Source organism: Carassius gibelio, chromosome B22 (assembly GCF_023724105.1).
Source record: "Carassius gibelio isolate Cgi1373 ecotype wild population from Czech Republic chromosome B22, carGib1.2-hapl.c, whole genome shotgun sequence".
Classification (NCBI taxonomy): Eukaryota; Metazoa; Chordata; class Actinopteri; order Cypriniformes; family Cyprinidae; genus Carassius; species Carassius gibelio.
Window position 1 is genome coordinate 32,045,799 of NC_068417.1, and position 17,184 is coordinate 32,062,982.

At 37.1% G+C, this 17,184-nt stretch overlaps 1 protein-coding gene and 1 long non-coding RNA gene across 2 annotated transcripts; both read right to left on the reverse strand.

Annotated features, from left to right (window-relative positions):
* Nucleotides 1-442: 442 nt before the first annotated feature.
* Nucleotides 443-5,885, reverse strand: LOC127988280 (uncharacterized). The gene is made up of 4 exons (XR_008161607.1): nt 5,129-5,885; nt 4,690-4,755; nt 2,336-2,452; nt 443-1,774 (listed from the first exon to the last, which is right to left on the reverse strand). It is a non-coding gene; the product is annotated as an uncharacterized LOC127988280 (long non-coding RNA).
* Nucleotides 5,886-14,816: 8,931 nt separating this feature from the next.
* Nucleotides 14,817-16,592, reverse strand: LOC127988259 (uncharacterized). Its single transcript, XM_052590906.1, has 3 exons — nt 15,840-16,592; nt 15,449-15,760; nt 14,817-15,176 (listed from the first exon to the last, which is right to left on the reverse strand). Exons 1-3 carry the CDS (start codon nt 15,934-15,936, stop codon nt 14,851-14,853), a joined length of 735 nt encoding a protein of 244 aa, XP_052446866.1. The 5' UTR covers nt 15,937-16,592; the 3' UTR covers nt 14,817-14,850.
* Between the last annotated feature and the right edge of the window lie 592 nt (nt 16,593-17,184).

The following is a 17,184-nucleotide window of genomic DNA, read 5'->3' on the forward strand; positions in this document are numbered from 1 at the left end:
CACTTGTGATGCTGATCGACAGACACTCATTTTAAAACTTTTAATCTTTAAAAACTGCATCTTAGACAACTAACGTTAGGCTAACTGAATCATAACATAATTGTTTTCACATGTAAAAGTACATGTGAAAACAATTATGTTATGATTCATTTAGGAAATATGTATCGTTAATGTTAACTTTCTTAACAAAACGTAGTCTTCATTGTTCGCTAATACACTCCAAAAATGGCTGAGTTAAAAATAACCCAATTGGCAACCCAGCGCTGGGTAAATATTAGATAGAACAGCATGCTGGGTTATTGAGAAAACCCAAGATTGCATTTTTTACCCTTTGTGTGTGTGCATTTTTTTTGGTTCTGGGTTATTCTTGCTGGGTTATTCTCATAATTTCACTTTTGCTTAACATAGCAATCATGGATTAATAAATAATGAAGAATACAGGTTATTTAGACTGTTAAAAATAATTTTAATGGAATCTGACATTCACAAATTTGTACCAATGACAAACAACATGCAATTTTCCCTTTTTTTTTGTTTCCATCAAATCCCAAAAAAAAAAAAAAAAAAAAAAAACAGTTGCAATAAATAAGAAAATTATTTCTGAATGACCGGTGTCTAGCAGTTTAACCATTACATTTTTACATGTTTAGCTATTTAAATACACAGTGAAATGACATTGACAATTAAAATTTTTTACATTTAAATGTAAAATCATTTAAAGATGTCCTAAAATGTATATTATAAATTTATATCATGTCGTTACAAACCCGTAAGACCTTCGTTCATCTTCAGAACACAAGATATTTTCGATGAAATTCGAGAGCTTTCAGACCAGGGTGAATAATTAATGACAATTTTCATTTTTGGGTGTACTATTGTCAAACACTTAAGATTTGAAGCAAAGATCTACACCTGAGAGCAGTGTACTTTGTTATAGAGCCTGTCTATGGAAGTACAATTATAGAGCCTGTGTATGGAAGGACAATTTTCAAAAGGAATTGCAAATTATATTTTCAATTGCGTTTTCCACATGTGACACATTGTGACAATCCAAACACAATTGCAAATCTTGAACAAAAACACTGTTTCAAAAACACTGAACAAAAATTACTGTTTCAGTTTTTATGAATGCACAGTGACTGCCAAATTTCAAATGGAAAAACAATGTCCGTTTGCAGCTGTATTTTCCATGTATTATGAGTAATAAGCCTGTCATATTAAACAAATAATGCATCATAGCAGCTTTACAGTATTAAACAGGAAAATAGTGTGTAATAATGCAAAGGGACAACAGTAAACACTCAGTTTTCAGTTAAAGTCAGTTCATCATTGATTCAGTGATATATCGTCCCTCTGTGCAATCAAGTCAATGATATCGCTTGATATTAATTGTCTCCAACTAAGGAAAACCAAGGAACCGAAACTCCATCGGTGACAGAATGGAGACAAAACCTTGGGAGAAACCAGGCTCAGTTGGGGGTCAGTTCTCCTCTGACCAGACGAAACCAGTAGTTCAATTCCAGACTGCAGCAAAGTCAGATTGTGCAGAAGAATCATCTGTTTCCTGTGGTCTTGTCCTGGTGGACCTCTGAGACAAGGTCTTTACAGGGGATCTGTATCTGGGCTCTAGTTGTCCTGGTCTCCGCTGTCTTTCAGGGCAGTAGAGGTCCTTTCTAGGTGCTGATCCACCATCTGGTCTGGATACGTACTGGATCCGGGTGACTGCAGTGAACCTCTGATCTGGATACAGACTGGATCTGGTGGCTACGGTGACCTCGGAATAAGAGAGAAACAGACAAATATTAGCATAGATGCATCATAAGAACAAGTACATGAGGTTTTATGAATTGCAATGTCTGTTTTTTCACTGAAATGGAATTGCAATTACTTTAGCATCTGAATTTCCAATGCCTCACATTGAAAGCTGTCAATTTTTGTCAGAGGTTGGACCATACTATGGAGAGTGTTTGTATTGGGAGGTGACGTCACTCAAAGACAATTGTGCAAAATGCTTTTCACCTGATGAATAAAATATAGGTTAAGATGCAAATAGGTAAATCAGAGTAGAACTGCAATGTTGTTTTGCTGACGTGCATCAGAGTGGAAACCGTGAGAGATTTGGGGTAAAAACTACAAAATATCTCCCAATACAAACACGCCCCATAGTATAGTCCCACCCTTGACACAAATTGACAGCTTTCTGTGTAAGGCATCTGAAATTCAAATGCGTTTCAATTGCGTTTTGACTGTCACAATTTATGTGTCCACATGTGGAAAAATGCAATTAAATATACAATTTGCAATTCCTTTTGAAAATTGTCCAGAATATCCTTACCTGTTCATTGATTATGATCAATGCCTGAGAGATCTGCTGGCATTTTTAAATCGGCACGACAATTGGATGGGGTTTTGTGGACTCTGCTCAGTTAAAGAATTCCATGTTTGTTCCAACCTATAAAATAAAGTAAAAGAAAATACAAAGTATTTTAATTTGTTGACTGTTAATAACAGTGATTCAGTTCAATTAACTGTGTGAAGTTCATCATGAAATTGAGTCCATCATGTTTATGAGTTAAATTCACCTATGAGTTGGTCTACAGAAGCAGAATATGCTATAGTGGTTGGCTGAAAGGTGTGCTTTCAAACTGTCTAATCAATGGGATGTTCCAGTCATTATAAATCACAGTTTTATGTTAATATCCTGGCTTTATCAAACACACAGTCACTGGCAAAGTGAGGGAGATCACACAGAATGCGCGCACACAGACATTTCTATGACAAGTCACGCAGGTACTGGGTTACTCCCCAGCTTTAAAACAGTCCATTTACACTTATACAGTATTGTTCAAAATAATAGCAGTACAATGTGACTAACCAGAATAATCAAGGTTTTTCGTATATTTTTTTATTGCTACGTGGCAAACAAGTTACCAGTAGGTTCAGTAGATTCTCAGAAAACAAATGAGACCCAGCATTCATGATATGCACGCTCTTAAGGCTGTGCAATTGGGCAATTAGTTGAATTAGTTGAAAGGGGTGTGTTCAAAAAAATAGCAGTGTGGCATTCAATCACTGAGGTCATCAATTTTGTGAAGAAACAGGTGTGAATCAGGTGGCCCCTATTTAAGGATGAAGCCAACACTTGTTGAACATGCATTTGAAAGCTGAGGAAAATGGGTCGTTCAAGACATTGTTCAGAAGAACAGCGTACTTTGATTAAAAAGTTGATTAGAGAGGGGAAAACCTATAAAGAGGTGCAAAAAATGATAGGCTGTTCAGCTAAAATGATCTCCAATGCCTTAAAATGGAGAGCAAAACCAGAGAGACGTGGAAGAAAACGGAAGACAACCATCAAAATGGATAGAAGAATAACCAGAATGGCAAAGGCTCAGCCAATGATCACCTCCAGGATGATCAAAGACAGTCTGGAGTTACCTGTAAGTACTGTGACAGTTAGAAGACGTCTGTGTGAAGCTAATCTATTTTCAAGAATCCCCCGCAAAGTCCCTCTGTTAAAAAAAAGGCATGTGCAGAAGAGGTTACAATTTGCCAAAGAACACATCAACTGGCCTAAAGAGAAATGGAGGAACATTTTGTGGACTGATGAGAGTAAAATTGTTCTTTTTGGGTCCAAGGGCCACAGGCAGTTTGTGAGACGACCCCCAAACTCTGAATTCAAGCCACAGTACACAGTGAAGACAGTGAAGCATGGAGGTGCAAGCATCATGATATGGGCATGTTTCTCCTACTATGGTGTTGGGCCTATTTATCGCATACCAGGGATCATGGATCAGTTTGCATATGTTAAAATACTTGAAGAGGTCATGTTGCCCTATGCTGAAGAGGACATGCCCTTGAAATGGTTGTTTCAACAAGACAATGACCCAAAACACACTAGTAAACGGGCAAAGTCTTGGTTCCAAACCAACAAAATTAATGTTCTGGAGTGGCCAGCCCAATCTCCAGACCTTAATCCAATTGAGAACTTGTGGGGTGATATCAAAAATGCTGTTTCTGAAGCAAAACCAAGAAATGTGAATGAATTGTGGAATGTTGTTAAAGAATCATGGAGTGGAATAACAGCTGAGAGGTGCCACAAGTTGGTTGACTCCATGCCACACAGATGTCAAGCAGTTTTAAAAAACTGTGGTCATACAACTAAATATTAGTTTAGTGATTCACAGGATTGCTAAATCCCAGAAAAAAAAAAAATGTTTGTACAAAATAGTTTTGAGTTTGTACAGTCAAAGGTAGACACTGCTATTTTTTTGAACACACCCCTTTCAACTAATTGCCCAATTGCACAGCCTTAAGAGCGTGCATATCATGAATGCTGGGTCTTGTTTGTTTTCTGACAATCTACTGAACCTACTGGTAACTTGTTTGCCACGTAGCAATAAAAAATATACTAAAAACCTTGATTATTCTGGTTAGTCACATTGTACTGCTATTATTTTGAACAATACTGTAGGTGTACCAAAGTAATAAGGACAAGTCAAAAACATGATCTGGAAAATGGGTATATGAAGTTTACGCTCATAAATTATGTAATCTGAACATAAAGTTACATAAAGTGCAGCTTTATGCACGAAATAAAAATGTATGTGCGTTTAAGTTAAGTGAGGGTTAACGTTAGTTGATTATAACAGACAAATAATTATGTAAAATGTATAATAAACATGAACTTACCGTTAGATGCCTCAATAAGACTGCACTCGAAGAGTTTGTCTCACACAAGTGTATCCATGTGCTTTTCTGAAAGGAAAAAACAACATTTTGAATTATAACTTGTATGTAAAAAGTCTTTATAAACCACACAAGCATTAAATCACCTCACTAACTCGGTCTACGGTCAAACTAATTTTTCCTCTATTTTCACAGATATTCGCATATTTCAGCCATCCGTCACTGTCTGAAACTTAATAAAACTGTATTAATCTGTCGTCGTAGATACCTTAGCACGATTATGTGAGTGACGTTACGTAGGTTGCCCGTTTGAGGTAAACTGTTCATCATTTAACGTAAATAATGTTGGCCTATAGAAGTTTAACAGTAATGTTGCCGCAAAAAAAAGTTATAATTCTACCAATTTAAAATAATTATTAAAGAAAACATTAAATAAACTTACCTTAAAACCGTTGAAAGCCGTGGCTTTGCCCCGTTGTTCTTCCAAAATGACAGTTGGGGAGCGATCTTCAAGGCGCGTTAAATAACCCAGCGCTGGTCCGGAAACAACCGAGCAGGTTTAACCCAACACGTCGTAAATTTGAAACTACCCAAAAGTGTTTAAAAAGAAATAAAATAACCCAACAAAATGACCCAACCCTTTCTAGAGTGTATATTCATCGATGGTAACTGATTTAACTATGATCAGCGCAGCATTTTATACGTGCAGAGACATTTAATGTATATTGGAAAACTCATTCTAATTCATTCCCACTCTTCTTCGGTGGTAACTTAACCCAACTCCGTGCTTCCTGTAATGAGAGCTGTCAATCAAGGTACAAGGATGTCCCTGTGTGAAAGTGACCAATCATAAGAGGGTCAGTGCCCTCCTTGGTTTCCGCCCCCAAATTGTCAAAAGTCATGTAGACTCGAGCGAGCAGAAATCAGCTGAGCGAGCAGAAATCCACCGCGCGAGCAAAACAGCACTCCGCGAGCAGAAGCCCGCTGCGCGCGAGCAGGATTCCACTGCACAAGCAGAGTTAACCTATGCGAGTATGCCAGGCGCTCGCTCGCAGCTACATGTACACCTCTCGGCTGTTGAATTTGTGCGCGAGTACTTTTATCATGCCAGCTGAAGGTTCATTTTTGCGCGTGTGAAATAACATAATGTGCTCGTGAGCATGTCTTACACGCTCATAACTTTTGACTAAAATGTAACGCCATAAACAAAATAACAAAACACGGAAGGGAACAGGAAAGGGAAGGAAACGGAACGGGAACTCAGAATATGAGAATAGAGGAATCTCGGGGAACAAGAAGACTGGCACATCAAAGGGTAAGGACTCCATACAAACAACAGGGAAAGACAGGTATTTATAAGGAGACTAATGACAATAGATTGCCTACACCTGATGCAATTAACTGGAGGGCAATTACTGTGAAGACAGGACCAGACTAGAGGAATTATAGTGCCTATGGTGAAGTGCCTAAGGAGAAGTGAGCTCACTAGTGGACACCCAGGGAAACAGAGACTATACAGCATGACAGCAAGTTTTTATTAGCTTATTTGAAGGTCAGCTTACAATTTACAAATAAGGGAGGTGGAAGCAAATAAAAACAACAAAAAGAGCAATGATATATAAGTGCTATAACAAGTCTCCGTTAGCTTAACACAGTACACGTAGCAAGGGCTTTTAAATAATATAAATAAAAAGAAAACAGACAGAATAGAAAAAAAGAGCAATAGGTCATATATATATATATATTATAAATAAATATTTTGTCAAGACAAAACAGTACTTACAAATGGCACCAAGCACCTACAACTCTCCAAAAACTATACTTGCAAAAATATAAAAAAAAATTACTTTGTCATTTAAACTAACACTGTAATCTGATCAAGTAACTCTTTTAACATTAATATGAATAATTACATCTTATTCCGCCAGTGGTTAATTTTTCCTTCTCTCTTAGCTCTGATATTAGCAGCCAAGCATTTATGGCTCAGAGACCTGCATTAAAAACCCTGCATACTCAGTGCCCATGCACTCATGCATCATGTGTCATCAGAGCAATATTGTTATTGACATGAATGTGAATGATACCTCACAGCTCTCACCCCCATGCACTGAAAACCATGCATGCATCACATATGAGACCAACTACACATGCTAGAAGATCAGCTGATAGATTTATGACAGAAGAGCATTTTCTATTCCTGATTTATACACTTCTACATGCACTAGTATATGCGCAGCTCATACCAGGGCCGTGCACAGACGTTTTGAGAGGCAGTGGCCCAGACCAAAAAAAGGGGCACTAAGGGGGTGGGTGCTTGTTAAATGGCTCCCTCACTCTCCATATCTTCCTGTTATGCCTCTATTTCTTCCCTCTCTGTCCCACTGTATTTCACTCTTTCTCAATCTGAACATTTTCTGTCTCTGGCTCAGTTCCAAGACCTTCACTTTTACTTTGTTGAGTTGACCCTGGGACAGTTTAATCTTAATATAAAAAATAAATAACAAACCTTTTACAATCAGATTGTAAATATAATTATGTTTAGTGCTAATTCAATTTATGTTGCTGTAGTGTAATTACTCATTCATTCAAATAATTTAATGCCTGTCTTCCTTTGTTGTCAGCTGGTTTAACAGTCTTGTCTGTTAATTTGGCCCTTCCTCACTTTCTGAGCCTGCTCCTTCCTCATCTTCAGTGGAAGTATAAATATTAGACACACATGATAGTATCATCTAAAACAAGTGATTATATTGTGAAATATACCTAATCCATTTAATCCCACCGGTCACAATAATGATTGTAAAAAAAAGGTTTTCATTTTTAAGTCCCTAAAAACCTTTCTGATTGGTGTTTTAGTGCACTTCCTGCAAATATGGGAAAAATAAAGGGTGTTGAAATATGTTCAGTTTCACATGATTATTGCAAATTGTCACATGATCAGAGCAGTTCTTCCTGTTTGCACCTTGAGCTCCAAAACTAAAGGCTAGTAAAGTATGTTAACATACAGATAAAGATTTTTGGTACACATTATCTTTAAGGTGTCTAGTATTAATATATGCATTCACATACAGTATATTTCGTTTTGTTGAGTGTGGTCATAGAATGAGGAAACATGTTGATCGTCACAATGGTGAACGGAGGAATAACAATATAAATACGATTGCAGTTGCGAGTGAAAATTACACTTAAATGTTGCAATTACAAAATATTGCACTAAATTAAAAATTTGTTCCAAATTCAGTACTACAGTACTTGTGACTGACAATAAAACACAATTTTTCAAACACTTTTCCAAATAATAATAATAAATATATTATTTTGCTCTTTTGTTCTCTGCTGCACTCTGTCTTCTTCTTTTTTGTTAGTTTTTTTTTTCTCAATCCGCACTTCTGCCGAGCCTGCACTGGTGCGAGATCCACAGCAGACTTCTACCCGTCAGTCAAAGTGGCATTAGATCACAAAAGTGCAGACTCAGTGGAAGACCGTGAGGGTTTAGGGTGCCATTTGGGACAGGGTCTGTGATTGATGCTGCAGAGCAAGCAGGAAAACATGGAGTGGATTCGCAGAATCAGTAGATCTTTAGCTGAGGTAACAGACCGCTATGAGCCTGGGGTGATGGGGGACTGGTGAGAGGGGCTTCTCAGCTGATGAGGGCAGAGGGGTCTTGCCACCGTGCCACCCCCCTGTGCACGGCCCTGGCTTATACACATCACACAACTCATTCTAGGTCAAATATACTGCAGAATATGGAGCAGAAATAAAAATGACACAATTCTCTCTTCTCTTATTGCTGCTCCATGGTTTCCTCGATCTGTAGACAAAACGTAACAAAATTGTTTTTATTTTCAACCTTTTAACCCTCTCAGTCTGACCTTTCAAGTCATTTCACATAAACATTTCAGGTTTTCTAAGGCCCTTAAATAAAATAATAATAATAATAATAATAATAATAATAAACCTGCTGTACCCAATCTACTACATCCCTTAAATGAGTTAATTCATTTGATCCAGTAAAAGGTCTTCTAAAAAAATACAACTCCATTTGCACCTCACATACTAGGCCTGTAGGTGGCACCCAGGCTTCATTCAAGCATAAAGCAATACTTTATACTTTATTGTCAGACTGTGTCTGAAATTTTTCTTGCATAACAGTTTTTATGTTTACAACATTTAACGTACAGTCTACATTGACATTCACTCTAGCACGTACAATTATACATTTCATACAACATTTATACATCTGCAACACCTTCCCAATACTCTTGATCTCTGATTAGGTGTTTTTGTTCAGTGCAAGGATTGCCTGGTGCACAAAAGAGTTTTTCAGCTTCACTTTCTTAAATTTGGGAACTCTATACCTCCATTGTGACGGTAATAATTCAAAGTCTTTATGCAGTATATGCGTAGGATTAGAGACTATATTGTTAGCAAGCCTAAACATCTTCTTATAATAGGATGAATCGTAAAGCATTTCAAGCGGCTGACCTACTATCTTTGAACAGATTTTTAATTTATTAAAAACCTTGTTTTTTAGCGCAACAGATAAACTTTTATACCAAATAGAGTTGCAGTATTGCAGTAAGCTCATTATCACGGACCTATAGAACAACAAAAGAATCTGCCTTCTTACTCCAAATGACCTAAGACGGCAAAGAAAATAGATTCTCTGCTTTGTTTTTTTACATAGAGTATCAATGTGATCTTTCCAGGACAACATGTCGTCTATAATTACTCCCAAATATTTATAGGTCTTAACAAATCTAATTGTCTCGTTATGAATAGAAACAGGAGTTATATCCGCCGTAGACTCGGAATCGAGTCCAATTTTGAATGAACTCGGACTTGTCACGCACTCGGGTGAATTTGTACTCGGACTTGACACGGACTTGAACATTTTGGACTCGGAAAATATTCCGAGTACAGTCGAGTCCGCGTCATGTGTAACAATAAAACCAGCATAAATTTGAGATGATAAATTAATGAATGTCTCCCCTTCTGTCATTTTACTGCACCACACCGGCAGGCAACAGTGGCATATCATCTCATGCTTGCAGACGAAACACACGCATCACTCACTGGATATAAATGTGGATTAGTGATGGGAAGTTCGATTCTTTTCCGCAAACCGGTTCTTTCGGATGGTTTGACGTTATGGCGTCAAGTCTATCAAACATTCAAATATATAAAGTCACTAATCATAACTTCAGTTAAAAACCTCATTATCATGTTACGTTTACAATTAAGTTTTGCAACAACACACCCAAATACAGTAACAGCAATAATGTGCATACAAGGATTTAGCTAAGTCTTGAAGATATAAAGTAAATTAGGTGTCATCAGCGCAGAAACCATGATTCACTTACTATACACAATCCATTGCGATGTATTTGTTATTAAATGAACTTAAGTTTCGTCAGATTGCCCTTCATTCAAGCCCTCGGATTACCCGCACTCATAACATTAGCACAGAATCAGTTCAGAATCAATCACCAAAAGAATCAGTTCGGTTCAGACGCGCTGTGAGTCAGTTGGCTTCACGCTGAATCGCGCATGCGCAGTATCATCAGCTCCTCGGTTCTCGAATCAGACCCGTCCGAAAGAAACGGTTTTTGGTTCAGTGTACTGATGATCTGAAAACCAATGCAGCAGGTTCTTGACTCAAGAAGGAGAATCGCTCTAACCGGCACATGCTGCAGTTCAGTATCATCAGCTGCTCCACTTGTGTTCATGTTCTGTTTACTACAAACTGAATTTGTGAATCTGTCATCATTAACTATAAATACAGTACAGATATTTCATAAATCATCCCTTATTCCTATTAAACATAGAGTCTTTAGAGTCTTAATTATTGTCCAACTTCCCTGAAAACCCCTTTGGCCCATACATAATCTACAATATACAGATTAGAAACATATATTTTAAAAAAAAAAACAATAAAAAAAAACAATATATATTTATCCGATGTTTAACAAAATACTTTATTACATATTACACGAATGTGCAGTATCATCAGCTCCTCGGTTCTCAAATCGGACTCGTCCGAAAGAAACGGTTTTCGGTTCATTGTACTGGTGATCCAAAAACCGATGCAACCGACTACCAAAGACAGCAGCAGCAACCAACAGATGCTGCACAGCTCAGCATTGCAGGATTTGCAAGACCAGAACTGACCAAACAAGCAGTGCAACTTTATGATGCAAGTTCTCCAAGACAACAAGAAATTCATAATGTCATCATTAAGGATCTCCTCATTGGCTGCACTTTACCTCTGTCAAATGTGGGGGAGAGGCATTAAATAACTGAAATGTCATCTTTAACTGGAGGACAATATAGTGTGATACAATAATAAAACAGGTTCATTTGTATTTTCATGCACTTGTAATAAAATAAAACATTTGAAACCTTTTTTGATAGGAAACTAGTTCTGTTGACGTAAAATAAAAATGTTCAATGGCAATGACTAGATGTAACAGTGGTATTTTTTTTATTACATTTTTATATTGCCATTGGTTTAATGGGTTGAAAGGTTAAAATATTAATAGAATGTAAAAATTTACAATACCAATTTATAATCTTTTTTAATTTAACTACTTTCTGGACTCGGGCGGACTCGACTCGGACTCGGCCTTTAAGAACTCGGACTTGAGGCCAACTCAGCCCCTTTTGGACTCGGACTCGGACTTGGACTCGATGTTTGTGGACTTGGTCTTGACTCGTACTCAACAAAGGTGGACTCAGACCCAACTCTAGGAGTAACAGTCTCTCTAGACATTTCACAATTACAGAGGTAAGAGCTATTGGTCTGTAGTCTTTAATTTTTTTTTGGACATGATATTTTTGGTAGTGGTTTTATGTATGCAGTCTTCCATATCACAGGAACAACATGTGTGTCGACTGAAGATTAAAATATTGGTTGCCACACAGGTGCTAATTCATGAGCAAAACTTTTTAAAAGGTCTGCACTACAACCATCAGGACCCACAGCCTTTTTTGTATTGATAGATTGAAACATTTTCCTAACATCTTCAACCTCAATGACAATCATCTCCGATGATGCTAGAACTACATCTGTTGTTTCTATGAATTTGTCTTGTTTGCCTATTAGTTCAAACCGGGTAAAAAAGGTGTTTAATTCATTCCCAAAACTAAGTTCATCATCAGTTACAATGGATTTTTTTGAAGATGACAATCCAGACATAGTTTTCATAATGTCCCAAACCTTTTTAGTATTATTAGTTTTGAAGACTTTTTCCAGACACTTCTTATGAGCTTCTTTTGTTTCCTTTAGTTTAATTTTTAATTCTCTTTCCGTTTGTTTAAATACCTTAATATCTTTATCCTTGAACGCTACTTTCCTTACATTTATCATTTCTTTAATATCTTTAGTCACATATGGTTTATTATTTGGAAAAACTTTAATCTCTTTAGTAGGTATGTTCAGCTCCACACAGAAACTGATAAAGTCATTTAACACTGTAGTTCTTTCGTCCAGTGAGCCTTCATCAAAAATGTCCCAGTTTGTCCAATCAAAACAGTCTTTCAGTTGTTCTACACTTTCATTCGACCATATTCTGATCATTTTCGTTTCTGGTTTACTTTTTTTAAGTTTAGTCCTGTACACGGGAATCATGTGCACAACATTATGGTCATAATTTAAAATTGGTGGCATACATTTGGACACATAGGCATCCCTTACATTTACAAAGCACTTATCCAGAATGTTGTTGTTTCTTGTTTGAGTCTTTACATACTGTTCAAATCCCGGCAACAAAGTCTCCAATTTGCACTGGTTTAAATCGCCCAGTACGATCACAGGTGCGTCGGAGTAGCTGAGTTGCAGTTTGTGAACATAGTCCCCTATCAGGCTTGCTGCCTGAGATGGTTTACCGTTGGGCGGTACATATACCACGAACAACAAAATACAACCAAATTCTCTAGGCAGATAAAAAGGTCTTAAGGTCATGCCGAGAATTTCCACATTTGAGTCACATATTTTATATTTTACTGAATAAGATCGACACCATTTCTCATTAATATACACACAGATGCCTCCCCCTTTATTTTTACCTGACATTTTATCTCTATCCGCTCGAACTAGTGTGAATTCAGGAATTTCGAAAAGCGAGTCAGGCATTGTAGACTTCAACCAGCTTTCCGTAAAACAAAGCAAAGATGCTTCACGAAATTCATTACAGTACCTTGTGTGTGATCTTATCATGTCCATTTTGTTATTCAGAGAACGCAGATTACTGAAGACGATTGACGGCAGCGGTGGTTTTTTAAATCTCCTTCGCAATCGGCTCCGAATTCCTCCTGCGAACAAAAAGACACATAAATGTAAGCTTTTTTGGCATAAATAAAGATTTTAATGAAATGTAATCATTTGTTTTACGTTACATTCAATTGTGAGTTCATATTAACCGTCATGTACTCAAATTAATGTTTGCAAAAAATCGTTGATATTTGCTAATGCCATATCATTACAGACTGTGTGATAGTGCCACAGCATATGTCTGATCAGGGCGATAACTGCCGTAGACATTGATGGGGGATAATCCCCCAACAAACCATTTTCTCAGATATTGTCTATTCGAGAGAGAGAGAGAGAGAGAGAGAGAGAAATGGAAATTGCATGTATTCGCGTCTGTGCGTTTATCTTTTTAGAGTGAGTTTACTTAAAAACAGTGATTGTATCCTCTCGTCGCTGGAAAGTATAATGTAGCGATTCAGTATTTAAACTGTATTTAATGAAAGTCATGGGGCAGCGTTGACAAGTTTATTTTCTCCTGGATGTGTGAGCTGCGCGATTTCCGATATGTGTCATGTCATATGTGTCAGTAAGCAGCTCATTAGTACAGAACGATAAAGTCTCTAATGACTTTATCACACCAGCACACCAGTATATGTGTGTATTGTAAGAGCTAGACGATGAATGATGGCGTGTGACGTCATGGTACTGGTGTCCCAATCCTGGTGTCCCAAACCTGGTGTACCCTTTGACCCTCTGTTTCAAGGGATAAGGGGAAGGGGTAGGTGGAGGGGTAGGGGAAGGGGAAGGAGTATAAAATAGAATTGGGATTGGGCCTTAGCCACCTCATAAAATATGTATGAATTGGCATGAGATCAAGCTGGGCCATTAATGGAATATGCTAGTGATGCCAGGGTTATCTCTGCCACAAATCTGAACCCTCCCATACACCTGCAGTCATTGTCATTGAGGGCAAAAACTACGACTTTATTCAGCATTGTCTTCTCTTCCGTGTCTGTTGTGAGAGAGAGTTCAAAACAAAGCAGTTTGTGATATCCGGTTCGCTGGCAGTGAAGAAGACATGGTATGACAGAAGGACCTAAAACCAATCCTTATTATGTCTTTGTTATGATTGGGTGCAAAAAGCATACACAAAAAAATCTTACAAGATCGCTCGAGGGCAGGAAGGATTGTGGGAAATGTAGTGCAGTGGTGATCATGGGAGTACATTCAAGTCTTATATGCATTACTTGCTAACTGCTTTTGAGCAAAACCAGTGTTTGTCCACTAGAGGACTGACATGATCAGATACTAATACCAGCAGCAGTGTATCTGTATATGACCGTTTATTTATTGAGCAGATCATTTTATCTAAATGACTTACAGATGGGAATACAACAATCAAACACAATTCTTCCAAGGCACAATACAATAAAAGTAGTGGAATGCCAAAATCAAGATGATTTAAAGAGAACAGTCACTCAGGGCTCATACAGTCAATAATAAATATAGCATTCTCTTCTAAAGGACATGCAGTAACAAATAACACAGTACCTCCGTATACAATGGTGTAAAGTTAAATCTAAAACCAATAGTTAAAAAACAATCACTCTCATTGGGTATGTAAAAAAATGAGCAAAACTGTCTGAATTCATAGTGTCTGTTACTGTTATGGTGTTGTTATTTGCATTAATAGGGTCCCCTCCTGCTCAGGCCCCTCATCTGGACTTCTTTCACTCCCTGAAAGAAAACAAAGAAAACTAAAAAGTTGATATTTATGTGCAGAGATAATCACATTTTAAAAAATCGAAGTATTCTGGAAATGGAAATTAAATCCCAATTGAATATTTTACAATTATTTTAATTAAAGCGGAATAATGTGATTTCCAAATAAAGGCACACTATATAAGATCACCATGTCACTCACCACAGATTGTAACTTTGAATCTCTTGTATTTGGTCTCTCGGCTGCTGATGATCAATAGTTTATAAACTCCAGAGTGTTCAGTTGAGCTGTTCGTGATGGTCAGAGATCCAGACTGATCCAGGTTCAGTCGGTTTCTGAATTTCTCTTCAGTGGAGAAGCTTGTATTGAAACTTGTACCGAAAAGTGCTTTATTTATTTCTCCTCTAGCGATGAGACTGTCTTCAGGTCCAAACATCCACAGCACCAGATCATCTTTTTGTATTTCAATATCGTTGTCTAGCCTGACTGATTCTCCCTCCATCCCAGACTCAGTCTTCTCTTTATTTTCAGCACCACATACAAGAGGAAACACATGAATGTTATAACAAAATTAACTCCTGTCCGATTAATTAGAGGGCAAGATGATGGATTTTAGTTTTGCACATAAGAATGAACTGTGTTGGAGCTGTACACATTTTAAAATGTCCCTAATTTCTGGCCACCAATGAAGATTTGACTAACATAATATCATTTGTTTCTGTCTTCTCGAGTTGTTTGCATCTTTATCTTTTAATCATAGCGCTAAATCATCAAAACTTTAGAGTACTCACCATGAGCAATAACCATGAATCTCTTGCATGTGCTCTTTTTGCCGCTGGTGATTTGAAGTGTATAAACGTCTGAATGAGCTCTGCTGATGTTCCTGATGGTCAAATCTCCAGTTCTCTGGTTTAACTGCAGTCGGTCTCTGAATCTGCCATCAGGACCTTTGTATAATTTGGTCTGATTGGTGGCTCGGTTGATTTCAGCTATGAAAATGTCTTCATCACTAAACTTCCACAGTATCCGGTCATCTTTGTTCAGTGCAGTAACACCAGTTTGTAGAGTGACAGAATCTCCAACTGTATATTTCAGTGTGTTCACTGCCAAAACAAGAAACATGAAGAAACATGTGAGTGTGAACATTAACACAGTTATCTATATTATTTTTGAGTTACTCACACCAAACAAGAACGTTGAACTTCTTGTATAAGTCTTTATTTCTGCCCTTTTTGATCTGCAGTTCGTAAACTCCAGAGTCAGTGCTTTTAGTGTTCATGATGGTGAGATCTCCAGTTCGATCGTCCAGCTCCAATCTGTCTCTAAATCCATCATCATCATTGTAAACAATGCTCTCATTGGTCTGTCCATCGATTTTGGCGATAAGTGCATTTCTAGGTTCAAACTTCCAAAGTATCAGATCATCTTTCTGTATTTCAGTAACACCGGTCTGCAGACGGACAGATTCTCCTTCTGTGGATTTCAGTGTGTCCTCTTCATTTTATAAAGAAACAGAAACACATAAAACATGTTGATATGAATGTGGATGTAAACAATTCAAAACCCACTAAAGAACCCAACGAAGGTCAAAAACAAATAAAGTAACATGAAACCTCTCATTGTGGACTCATTGTGTTGATTTTAGTGATATGAGTGCTTTGAGGTCCAAATATCAACAGAAACACATTATATCTCTGCATTTCAGTAACATCAGTGTGTAGAGTGACAGAATCTCCCTCCATCACTGATATTGTGTGTATCTCATTGATCTCAACACCAAACACAACTGTGGAACAAACATTGAAACTGTTTGAAGCTGGTTTACTAATACTGTAACTGAAACACATTTGGAACCAGTCAGAGATAATAAAGACAGGCAGGAAAAACGTTACACATTTTGTTTAAGAGGTCACAGACTGCTCAAATAACCATTCACAAGTCAAAAATAGCAAAGACTTATTTGTATATGAACTCTGAACCTGATTTTACTGTAGATGACAAAGGTGCAGTTCCTTGTTCCTTGTGTATGAATCATCTTATCCTTATGGTACTGGTCATGAAAACAATAGCACTTATTGTTGTCAAATATCTCTCTTCAGTTGGCTCATATACATATACATACATATATATATATATATATATATATACATATATATATATATATATATATATATATATATATATATATATATATATATATATATATATATATATATACACGCACCTTATATTATATTATATATATATTACCCATATTTTTAATGTGTTGTTCAACATTTAATGTCAAATGTAGAAGTATTGCATTTAAAAAGTGTGCCTTTCAAACTTAGTCTCATAACATGTTGATCAAAATAGGAGTAAAGTGCATGTGCTGTGAGGATTTGCAGCGCGTTTTGTTATATGCATTGGTGTGATCATTTGCAACACTTGTGTTGTCAAACTGATGAAGATGTTTCCTTCATTTGCTGATGTTCTTTTCAATTTGTGTGTGTTTTCTTAAGTTGCAGCGTGTTGAGCTCTGTCAGCC

What these genes read in the sequence shown, in the direction of transcription:
- LOC127988259 (XM_052590906.1), bottom strand. Translation starts at nt 15,936, where the DNA reads ATGAACACTAAAAGCACTGACTCTGGAGTTTACGAACTGCAGATCAAA. An exon ending in GTTCAACGTTCTTGTTTGGT is followed by an intron (nt 15,761 to 15,839) that starts GTGAGTAACTCA and finishes TTGTTTTGGCAG; the next exon opens with TGAACACACTGAAATATACA. An exon ending in ATTCATGGTTATTGCTCATG is followed by an intron (nt 15,177 to 15,448) that starts GTGAGTACTCTA and finishes CTGAAAATAAAG; the next exon opens with AGAAGACTGAGTCTGGGATG.